The sequence below is a fragment of the Sander vitreus genome, chromosome 18 (assembly GCF_031162955.1).
Source record: "Sander vitreus isolate 19-12246 chromosome 18, sanVit1, whole genome shotgun sequence".
Classification (NCBI taxonomy): Eukaryota; Metazoa; Chordata; class Actinopteri; order Perciformes; family Percidae; genus Sander; species Sander vitreus.
This window is the reverse complement of record NC_135872.1, coordinates 12,554,192-12,566,705: the sequence shown is the minus strand read 5'-3', so window position 1 is coordinate 12,566,705 and position 12,514 is coordinate 12,554,192. Positions and strand designations below refer to the sequence as shown.

The 12,514-nt window shown below is 42.5% G+C and overlaps 1 protein-coding gene across 1 annotated transcript in view; it reads left to right on the top strand.

Annotated features, from left to right (window-relative positions):
- Nucleotides 1-11,399, top strand: part of akap12b (A kinase (PRKA) anchor protein 12b) — a 44,049-nt gene extending 32,650 nt beyond the window's left edge. The window contains 3 exon segments of the mRNA XM_078274089.1: nt 3,686-6,570; nt 6,572-7,865; nt 9,095-11,399. Of these exon segments, the coding sequence (XP_078130215.1) occupies nt 3,686-6,570; nt 6,572-7,861 (4,175 nt within the window). The 3' untranslated portion in view covers nt 7,862-7,865; nt 9,095-11,399.
- The last annotated feature ends 1,115 nt before the right edge of the window (nt 11,400-12,514 follow it).

The window sequence follows — 12,514 nt, the reverse complement described above, 5'->3', positions numbered from 1 at the left end:
TTTGTTAAGTTAAAACTAGTCATTTATTTAGGATATGTATGAAACCCAAAGCAGTGGTTTCTCCTTACATGAGTGAGTATAGCTGAAGGCATTGTTGTCCTGAGGGTGTGGTTAGTTAGCATTGTGGTTTGTAGATGTCCTGGCTTTGGTTGTTGGGTGATGGTTTTGCTTTGGCCGCTGTAGAGCCTCCTCATGTAGAAAGTAAAACAATGATTTAATGCTGTAGTGTTCTTATTTCATTAATTTTCATTCAACTCTGTTTTTTGGTTAAATTTAATGTGTATCAAGTGTTCATCATTCGTGTACATCACCAGTAGCTTTACAAAATGTTTACCCTTTTTCATCGCCGTTTTACAGTAGCCCTGTAGTGAAAACCTGTTTATGGACTGTACTAACAGATACCACTCACAGTGTACCGTCTCTGCCCAAAGCTAAACTCTGAAGTATACATCCTTTTACTACCGTCAAACTTCTTTCAAAGCCTGCTTTTAGCTCATATCTCCATCCAAGCTAGCCCCCTATGTCCCATCAGAGGAGTTTTTCATTAGATTAGAGTGGGATCCTAATTCCCAGCGGGGTTTTTCAGCTTAGCCGCAGAGGGTAGGAAGTGAGGAGAAAAGGGGCGTATAAAATTAATTGCATGCCGAAACTGATTCTTCTTCGGTTCATAACTGGGAGTAGAAGGTCCAAATGCGCAGGTCTGGAATGTTTTGCTTCGTGGTGACCTCAGATTTTGGTTTCTGCACATAAACAGGATACATAAGCATATAAATAGATACATATTATGTTGTGTATATTTGGCTTTGGGCTAATTTAATTCAGACTTTGACTAGATACTATAAGATAAATGGTGTAACAGTGGGTGTTATCAGTGCTGTTGATGCCTCAGAGACACTGTGACCACACCTTTCATACAGAAAGGGGGTGCTAGTATAGGGTCTGTTGGGGGAGGGTGTGGGTGTCTCTTTGCCCTCTTTTTTTTAACTGACTTCTTTTGTTTAAAGGGCTTCTGCTCCAGACTATGATAATTACAAGGATTTGCATACATTTGGCAAAGTTTGTAAATAGCTGCCATTTATCTTCCCAACTGCTCCCCCTCCTCAAACAACACACAAATGCATAGTAGTGCTGAAACAGCCACAACAGAAACATTATCTGATCTCACTGGAGAGTGTTCGTTTTTTGGCTGCAGAGATGATATTTAATATGGGAGCATAGCCTTACCACATGTTCTCGCACATAAACAAAGCTTGTCTCCAGCAGAGAGAAGCATTTTAACTATGAGTGTGTGTCAGAGATATGTAACACCCTCTAAAGTCAGTTAGGGCTTCGGCCCTAGGGCAGACCCCTGCCCCCCTACCCCTTAACACCATCCCTTCATCTCTTTACTGTCCCATCCTCGCCCCCTGTAGCCTCCCCCTTCACACTCACATTCTTTCTGGTACAGTCGTTATTTAAAACACTCACCCACCCTCCTCCACCACATATTAACCCCCGCCACAAACCAAATCAATCTAGGGATGTTAACAGTTGTGTGCCTGTAAAAAAAAAATTGGGCAGGAAAACAAAGATCAAAAAGACGTGAGAGATGCCAGTAGTCTGTTAAATCAACATGGTTCCTGTTTTATTATCCATGTAGATACACATGGCCTTGTCCGGCAGTCTGAGTGAGTCCATCTTGGAATAAATCATGGCCACACACACACACATCCCACAAGCGCCATGAAAATAACACCTATGTGAGAGAGCGAGCCCACTGCCATGTGACACTGCTGTATTTTATAAATCGCCCAGGTCTTTCTTTATTCATGTTTACACAATTTAAGTAAAGTCAGCAAACTTCCCCCAAGCTGCAATGTGTCTTGATAATAAAAATAATTGACCACCCCCCTTCCTTTATTTTCAGGGGCCAGAGAGGGAAGGCTATTGTGTTTGCATGAGTGTGTACTTTGGGATGGGGGTGGGTCCCCATCCATCCTGCTGTGGTGGAATTTGGGTCAAGGAGATTGGGACTTCTTATTTTAAGGAGGGGTAGTAGTGGAGGCTTGTATTGTTTGGTTTGAATCCTACATGGGCACAGTTGAGATAGTTTAACCGAAAAACAAATAAACATTCTTGAACTCCACTGGCATTTAAATCAGATTGTTTAGAGCATCCTAAAATAATTTCCACAAACGGAGTCAACAGCATAGCTCACATTCCTCTCAAGTCAAATCTATACATAAGATATGGGTGTGCCCCCACTAATAATATAGTGTATGAAAGCACTTCTTTAATTTATCATACTAATTTAGTGTAAAACACTGCAGTGTATGGTGAGGCTTTATCCCATTTGTAGAAACAATAGTTTTTCTATTTAAAAGCTAAAATATTCTAGGACTGCAGTGCTACTGAGTGAAGCCTATAATTTAGGGAAAGGATGTGGACAGATGTGGATGCATAATTTTACATTGTTGTGTAAGACAAGAACACAGTCATCTTTCACAGATTCCTTTCCAAACTGAATCCAATTATCATAGCAGATACCACAATGAAAATGGCAATTGGGATCAAAAACCTTGTTTTTTACAGTGTGCTCATGCATTTTTGTGAAGGAGGTAATTCCCACAGTGTGCATGGTTTTAGGGAGTGCATGTGCGTCTTTGTGTTTTCCAGTGTGTGCAATCAGGTAAGCAGATAGGCATTAAAAGTCCTGGGAATTTGTTTTGAGAGTCCAGGGTTATCAGATGTGAGGTTTCCCAGACTATAGTGAGGTCTGAGGAGAAAAGCAGAGAAAAAAAAGGTTGTCATCCCCCTCCACCTTCCTCTGTCAAAACACAGACATGGCAGGCAGACGTGTGTATGTGTTGCATATTTTAATTAACTATATTCTGTAATTAAACCTCTGGTTTCTTCAGGCTTCAGTCAGGATGCACTTCAAACAGGCAGTATCAGCAAAAAAATGAGAGATATTGTGATAAATATCGATCAAAATAGGAAAATACATCATGATCACATTTTTGCCATATCCAGCCCTAGTTGTATGTGTGTATTTGTCTCTTAACTCAGCTGATAATACAACATTTGTCTTACATTTGTACAACTCACAATGATGGAATAAGTGATCCAGCTTAACCAATAAAAGAAAGTAGAAGTGGTTCACAAAATGCACCATTGCGTTGTTGTCTTATAGGTCTGCTCACACTATGTTTTGGGACAATGATCTAGAAATTGCCAAAATGATTACGGTGCAACGTTTTCTATGAAACTCACTTTGGAGATTACCGTTTTATTTGTTTCAATGCCTTTTTTTTGGCATGTTTACATAGCACAGGATTAGCTGGGCCAATTTGTAATCTCATTGGAATTAAGTAGTCATATGTTTGATCAAATCTGCCCAGGAGGTCAGGATCTCAGCAAATACTTTCTGTACAACGTCTCTGATTAAATGCAGATGGCAATGAGACAGCCTCTGTTTTTAATGGAGTTTCTCCTCAGAGTAAACAAATAGAGATTTTTATTGAACACAGATTAATTTCCTTACCATTACCCAAATATATTAAATTGCAAGTTACAAATTGTAGCTCTGTTCAAAACATTTTTATGTGAATATTGTTAGGGATCTTTCTTTGGTGTGGTAGGAGCTGTGAGAGGAAGTAGTAAAACAGAATCTTCATCAAAGTTCTTTCTTTTCTTGTCATTTCAGTTGGCCAGCCAGATGGTGTGGCTCAGAAGGAGGAGGCTTCTGACACTATGGACGCCATCCAGGGTGACGTGGCTCCTCAAGTGAACAGCGAGAAAGTGGAGAAAGAGTCTCCTGATGCCAATGACATCTCTGCTATTGAGGAGAAAGCAGCGGAGGAGAAACCTGATGATGCCAGTGAAGTGGGCTTCAAGAAGATCTTCCGCTTTGTGGGCTTTAAGTTCACACTGAAGAAGGACAAAAGTGAGGAGAAAGATCCTGTGAAGCTCCTGACAGTCAAAGATAAAGGAGAGAAGGAGGAGGTTAGTGGGACTGATGAACCTACAAAGGAGGAAGAGGCTGCCGCTGTTGAGGAGAAAAGCACAATTGAAGAAAAGGAGGCTGATACAATGGAATCTACTGCAGAGGCCGAAGTCAGTAAAGAAGACAAAGCTGAAACCACTGATGCCCCGGCTGAAGCCCCTGCAGCTGAAGCTATTGATGAAGCAGTCAAGGAGGAAGGAGCTGAGAAGGAAGGAGAGACTGCCCTGTCCCCCTTCAGGAAGCTCTTCAGTGGAGGACTCTTCTCTAACCTGAGAAAGAAAGCCAGCATCAAAAAGACAAAAGAGGAGGAAGACAAGGAGGCAGCTGTTGAGAAGGAGACAGCTAAGACAGAAGAAACTGCTGCTGTTGTGGAAGAAAAGGAGGAGAAGGATGAAGTGGAGCAAGAAACTAAGGAGGAGGCACCAGCAACTCCAGAGGAAGTGAAATCAGAGACTACCCCAGAGCCAGAGGTCACTGTTGAAACCCCTGCCGCAGCAACTACTGAAGAAACCAAACAAGAAGGGGAAAAGGCTGAATCTAGTGCAGAAGAGGAGAAGGCTCCAGCAGAGGTGATCTCTGAGGCTGAGCTGTTGTCATCACAGGAGAAGGCTAAGCCCCAGGGTAGCCCCCTGAAGAAGCTTTTCGCTGGAGCTGGCTTGAAGAAGCTCTCAACTAAGAACAAACAAAAGACCATGAAAGCCACTGAGACGAAGCTTACTGAGTCTGGGGAGCAGGCATCTGAGCAGCTTCAATCCTCCACGGAGTCAGCAGAGGCTCCAAAAACTGACAGTGGGCCCTCATCTCCCGAGGAGTCAGGAGAGCATGTTATTGCTGTGGAGGTGACCCAGAATGAGTCTAGCCAAGAGACTGATGGTGAAGTTGCCTCTGATGGAGAAAAGAAAAAAGAGGGTATCATTGCCTGGTCCTCCTTCAAGAAACTAGTAACACCCAAGAAGCGTGTAAAAAGGTCTTCTGAAAGCGAAGATGAAGCCACAGTTGAGAAACCAGCAAAGTCAGCCACCCTGTCCTCTTCTGAGAGTGCCCCGTTAGCAGATAAGAGTGTTGAGGAGGAGGATAAGCCAACTGAGGAAGAGCCAAAGACTGAAAACACTGAGAAACTGGTCAGCAGCACTGAGGAGCCCAAAAAGAAAATGGACACCTCTGTCTCCTGGGAGGCTCTCATGTGTATGGGTGGACCCAAAAAGAGGACTAGGAGGACCTCTGATTCTGACGATGAGGAAACCAAGGTTGAAGAGGAGTCAACAGCAGCAGTAGCAGCAGCAGCAGCAGTAGAAGGGGAGCAGGAGGGAAAAACTGAGGCTGCCATTGTCAGCTCCCAAAACACAGAGAGTGATGGAGAATTTGTTTCCTCCACTGAACCTTTAAGCACCCCCCCTGATAGAGAGTCCACCTGGGACACACTGAAACGCATGGTTATGCCAAAGAATAAAGCCAAAAATGAGGAAAAGCCTGAGGAGACTCCAGAACAATCCCAGTCAGACAGTGAAGCACCAAAAGATGAGTCGTCATTCTCGTTGAGGAAGCTCTTCCCTGGACGCAGAAAGAAGAAGACTGAAAAACAAGCCTCCACTGAACAAGGCTCATGTGAGGAGGACTCTGACACCCCAGCTGTGGTTCCTCTCTCAGAGTATGATGACCAAGTTACAGCTGAACAGGAAGCACCAGCAGAACCGGCTGAAGTCCAGATTAAAGAATCCGCTGAAGATAGATCCCCTTCCTGGATCCCAGCCACTGTCGAAGATGGTGATGATCAACATGATCAGCTGAGTGACATTCCAGAGGAGGCTGAGAATGCTGCCACGCCAAAGTCTGTTGACACTGACATCGCAGAGGATGAAACAGAAGACAAGGATATGTCCCCTAAAGCTACCAAAAGAACAGGGCGCAGACTGTCCACGGCTGAGGTGAAGCCTGTCGCTCCAGCTCCATCTGCAAATACCACTCCAGTTCCTCAGGGACCCAAGCCAGAGAGCGCAGAGGAGGTTATTGAGGGTGTAGAGGCCCAAATTAGTGAAATTCCACCCCAGACCAATGTAACTGTTGAAGATGTACCAGTAGAGGTAGTTTCTGAGAAAATCGAGTGTGAACCACCAACTGAGAATGCAGAGTCAAAGACATTAACTATCCTGAAGCCACACGCTCGCGACGAGGCCATGGCTATCTGCACTGGCCTAGACACCAAGGAGATTGCTGAAGTAGCTCTGGAGAAACCTGTAATGCCCATCGTAGCACGTGTGGCTGTGATCCATGATGCTGTAAGCAAAGAGGTGTCAGTGGAAGAGAATACAGCAAGTACAGAGGCCATTGCTACAGAAGATGCCGTGTTCAAGGCCCAAGTGCATCAAGTAGAAACCACCAACTTTGAGCCTGTTGTTGAAAGTTCACAGGGTGGATTGTTAGACATTGAAGCAGCCAAGGAGAACCATGAACCCGAGATTGAGAGGGCTGGAATTGTCAGCACTGTTCAGGAGGAGGCGGAAATCATTCAGCCTACCACCATGAGCCAGAACTGTATTAATGCTGTTATAATCGATCCCATTACACCAACATCTGAACCAGATGTTATGCACCCAGAGCATAGAAGTCACTGAGCCAACTATAGAAACCAAGGAAGTGCAAATGGATGTTGAACAGCTTAGTGCCAATGAAGAAAATACTGTAAAAGAGGTAGCTCAGTATGTGACCGAAGAGAGAGCCTCCACCATATGTGAAACCACAAAGACCACCAACACAGAGGAGACTGAGCCAGCCATCCCTGTTGTATCAAGCGAGGAGGTTTCTGTTATCACTCAGGCAGTTGTCGGCGATGAACCAATCCAGGTGCAGGAAACCAAGGAGGAGGAGACAGTTGAAGAGACTGTGGAGGCCACTACCGCTCAAACAGCAGAGTCAGAGATCAGCTCAGGCACTGAGCAGTCCAGCGAGAAGATGGAGGAAATCAAGGAGGATGTCCAACAGACCAGTGAAATTGAGGCTCAGAGCATAGTCATTGCCCAGGCTGTCATTCAGGATGCCATGGATAAAGTTTCAGAAGACACCCCTGAATCCAAAAAGCCCACCACGCTGACACCAGTCCAGGCTGTGGCAACAACAGAGAAAGAGATTGAAATCACAACAGAGGGCCCTGTTATCACTGAAACCCCTGTTGCTGTCTGCGAAGAAGCAGCACCAAAGTCACCTCAGCGGCTCTGTGTTGCCATGGAGGTCATTGACACAATCCCAGTCGAGGTCACAGAGAGCATTGATGCCTTTGTAGAGATGCAGAAACCAGAAGAAGGGTTAAAGAAAGCTGTGGAGGTAAACGCAAGTGAAGAAACAGTCGTAGTGGAAGAAGTGGTGGAGATAAAGACAGAGCGTCAGATAGGTGAGGAGCTTGAACAGGTCAAGGAGGAACAGAGCAAAGAAGACGCAGAGGTTCAGAAACCAGATGTAAAAGAAGCAGCAGAGGAAGTGGAACCACAATCAGAGGAAGCAAAGGCCAAGACCCCTTCAGAAGAGAAAGTGCTTGAAGTTCACATGCCAGTCCAAATGGTCCTGCAGACGGCGCAGGTGTTTGAGGAACCGTCAGTGGAAGAAGAGGCCGTGGAAGAGTTTGACAGCAGCGGCCCTGTGGCAGAAGACACCGAGGTAAAAGCTGAGATCGCTCCATCTGTAAACAATCTCTCAACGTTGTCAGAAGAACCCCAAGAGACGGCTTCAGCAGAGGTTTCCTCTCCCAGCCAAGTCACAGGGGCAGAGACACCAGAAACACCGTCGGGAAAGTGCGCAGAAGTGATGGCGCAGGTGATCGAAGTGATCGAGGAGGCTGTGAAGGAGATCGAGCCTGTGTCCACAGAGATCACAGCGGCATCATGAGCAGGTGAGACTGAGCTTGCAACATTGATATTGAATGTTTATGACAACTGTTTCATATGGTAACAAATCAAAATGCAGGTAATCAAAAATGTAAGTAAATGAAAGTAGTGCTTTTTAGTATTTCAGTATTGTAAAATTAGGGATGGAACAGTAAAGAACAAAAAAGTTAGTTATTTTCAAAATTCCTTTGTTGGCCTATCAAACAATCTTCTCATAGTGTTTTTTTTCAACATCAATGGGCCCTACTTTTATTAGGGAGTAGGGGAGGGGATTTGCCCACTGACCAGATGAAAAAGCTTTTGTTCGGGGTATGAGTAACCAGGGGACCTTTGATATCAAAGCAGGAATGCCGCCGTTGACCCCTTCTTTGTAGGCCGGGGTCTTAAAGGGAAGCGGTGTGTGAGGGGCAGATGAACTTGTGCTGAAAGACTGATTATGATTCCTCCGCTCCCTCCTCCTGTTTTCCTTCTATCACAGGCTCAGTATGGAGTCAAGAAACCATGTCGGAGTATGCATATGTTAGATTTAATTACAAAGTTGTTTTTTTTATTTTTATTTTGACTAAATTATATCTTTAATATGTAAAGGATAGTGCAATTTTAATGTGCAATGTTTCAGTGACACACTGATGTTATCTGATGTCTGATGTTCTATGTGGAGGAGGGAGAATCTTGGGCGTAGTTCCCTTTTTAATATTTATTACGCAGTCATGCATCTCTGCAGCAGAGGAAAGTCTGGAGAGGGATAGAAATGGGAGAGAACAGCAGGAAAGAGCTTGATAGGTTACAGCAGCACTCTCACACCAAGTGTGTGCTGAGTCATATAAACAAACCTTGAAACAATAAAAGAGAAAACTAAAAACTAAAAGTGAGAATGAAAAATAAGGAATATTGCAGCGGAATTGAAATTATTAGGGAGTCATAATTTATATGTACAGTATATAATCAACTTGCCATGTTATATATTATGTCTAAGGATTTATTGAGATTGACACAGAATATACAGTACAGTATAAACCAATTGCGTAGTGCACCAGAGAGGAGCTCAATATTTTGTTAAAAATAAATACAAATATTTAATTATATTCAGTTTTTTTTTTTACAACATAACACTCTGAGGGACAAAGTGGTTTCCAAGTGTAATGTCAATCTAAGATGGTTTCTTTTTCCAGAGAAGAAAAGATGCAGTCTTTTCTTGTTCCTCATATCTTGTTTGTGTTCTTTTCCACCACAGCTGAAGATACAAGACTGATGCCTGGGAGACGCACTGGTTGGACCAGGAAGTACGTGATGAGGGGGAGAGAGAGAGCGAGAGAGAGAGCTAGAGAAAGAGGCTGCTCTGTGGTAACACACTGAGACTGGGCCGATCCTGCCCAGAGAGACTGAATGACCTCCACCTCCCCTTCCACCTGTACTCCAACCACATCCTGCAGCCCTGTCACCCCAATATGACGTCCCACCGCCATATCCTCACCCGCTCACTCACTCTCATACACACACACACTAAAGCATGTCCTGTGCCTCAGAAGCATCCCGTCTGGCTTGTAATCAGTGTGATGTAAGTTCAGTGTCTCTGTGACTTTCCATTGCTCTTGCTGCTTAAGACGAGAGTCTGCAACCTGGTCGAGTTCGTATCTGTTCATACGTGTGTGCGCGTGTGTTTGTATGTGTACAGTAGGGAGAGTGAGATGGTGTCAGAAGGTGAAGAGATGGAGGATTATTATCTTCTATATTGTATTTATATCTTGAGTATTCTTTTTATTCACCCCTAAGTCTTTATTTTTTCATTCTTTATTTGGACATTGCTGCCTTGTTGTTTTTAAAATTCCCACATTAAGCTGTGATACATCAGGTATTCTTTTGAGCAACATTGTGACGGTAAATTTAACGGTTGATGCAGATAAACATGTAAAAAGTTTCTTGTAAAATCTACCCAAACAAATGTGAGACTGTTACGGCGTATCACAGCTTTTAATAGTCATATTCAATGATTATTTCAAGACTCTGTAGCAATTATAACTAAACCATGGTACACGTGGGATTCGACTGACAGTAAGTGATGACACTGACTGAAGAAAAACAACAAGAGGGCAGAGAGAGGATGATAATATCTACCAGAAATGCTTTTGACACATTATCTTGTCACAATGTGTTCTCACTCTGCACCCCAACAAAATACTTCATAAGCTCCATGTAGATAAGACAAACAATCGCCTGATTTACTGTGAAAAAGTCATTGTTACACATTGTTTCATGTAAAAAAAACAATAAAGTACTATTATAACACCATCATGTGGTAGAGGTATTTGGTAAACAGTGACGTGCAAAGGATGCGTAAGCAAATTTTTGGCACTGGAAGAGTTGGACTGGGTAGACTGTGTATGTAAGAAACACAAAGCCTAATGTGTCACGGTGTTCAATAGCAATGCTTCTGAGTTATTGTGTGACATACTGTTTGTATTATTTGTGTCACAATTTTCAGAAAATTTTGAACACCTTCCTTACTACAGTATATTTATATTTCTTGATGAAAAGAAATGGTATGTAATGCCTATGTTGATGCCCTCTGTGGCCTACAAAAGTAGTGCACGTTTACCCTTTGTTCTTTACTCAGCATGATGGCTCAGGTTCATTAAACTGGCACTGGTTGGGGATTTAGGTGAAAGGCACAAACACCGACTGCATTGTACCAGAAGTAACTTAAATCTCATCTTACTCTTCATTTAGAAACCAAATTGAGTTTGGATCAATCAGGGAGTCATGGTCTTTCCATTGCTCACAGGATAAGACATCAGTTGTTTCCAATTAAATTCCAAAAGCATCTATTCAGCTGCTTTGAGTTACGCATCAAACCTAAATCACAAGGTCAAGGCTTATTTTGCAAGTTCATTGGCAAAGTGGGAGATGTTTTACGGTGGAGGAATATCTGAAACATTCCTGGAGTCCAATTTTAGCACCAAAGGAAAATGTGGGTTACACTGGTATTTGTTCATGTACTACCAAATTTAGCAAAGTTGCACTGTCAATTATTCAGATATCTTGAGAATTAACTGCGAGTGCTTCTATAATCCGTTGATTTCAATTTGACCCAAGCAGCTTTAGAGGCTCACATTTCACTCAGCTTTATGACCAAACGAGAGAAAGATCAGGAAGTACGGACCACCTTTAGGTCACCACTTCCCTTTACTTTGACCCTAGAGGGTGTGTCACGTCTATACTTGCTTTATGTAAAAATAAATGATAAAAAAAAGACTGCTATTGTTGCCTATTGTAAAGCATTTAGTTGGGGCACCTGCCCACTTCAGTCATCCCTGCTTTTTGTAACACACTTACTGTGAACCTGTTAACATTTGTACAGATTGTATACCTACTGTATGTACTTACAAATCATATTGTTGTAATATTGACTAATAACCTACAGCCATTTAGCATATTCATGTAGCATGGTCTTAATGGTCTTTTATATTGTCCAAGCTGTTAATAGTATGGATATAGAGAAACTTGTCTATATTTCATTCAATAAAGGTAGAGAAAATTGGTGTGTGCTTTGTATTTGTCCCTGGATCTTTTATTACATCACTATAAAGACATTAATTACCTCTGGAGCAAAGATTAGAAAGAAAATGTACCACTGACTCTTTAACCCCTACCCACCCCATATAGCATTTATAAGCAGTGTAGAAACATTCAGCCCTCGCCTGGTCTCCTTGTGTAATAATGCTTGTATAATATCAACCCTGTAATGCACAATCAAGTTTTGAACATTTTTTTTTTCAGGACAAACTGGGCTATCAGGATATGTGTGCTGCAGGGATGTCACATGAATGTATAAATTGTTATATGACTATAAAGAAAAGATTAAACAAAAATGAAATCTCACAAAACATTATTGAAATCACACAGAGAACAATTATATTTACACTGTTATTTCATTATTTTGGCTCGTTCGTTCCACGTTTAGTTTATGTAGCAGCACAGAAACAGTCAGGAATGTGGCATCATCTGCAACAACACCAAAGAAGAAGATAGTCAGAAAAGACAGGCTCTGATTGGTCAACACACTCACCCCACTGCATTGTGGGAGTCAAAATGGCCGAACTTAGTAGTAAAATGATACCTTTTCATATGAAAAGATGAATAAATAACCGTTCATTTGTGGATATATTGTTCAGGAATTATTGTGCAGTCTCCGAGAAGACACTACAGATCCAGGCCGGATTACAAAGCTTCTAAACACCTAAGATAACTCAGGAGACCTCTTTGGAAAGGCCCAGGTGTTAGCCTTCATGCTAAACAAACAGAACAATGCCAGCTTGAAGCGATGCAGAGATATCAAGCATTATATAACTCGATTAATGGATTCATCATTACGGATTTATTGTACAAAGACACTGTAATTCCCGGCTGGATGAAGAAACTTCTAAAAGGCCTACAATTGCAGGGAAGACTTAGTTGAAATGCTGCATCTTCCTGCTTCTAAACAAAAAAAGTAAGTCTCTACACTGTATTGATCTGGATGTATTGAATATGACATAAAACGTCTAGTTTGCTGTCGTATACAACATCATCAGCCTCAAACGTAGTTGTAAGCAGATTTAAGTGTTAATGTATTTGTCAACAACTCCCCATAAGTGGGGGCTGTACAGACAACGAA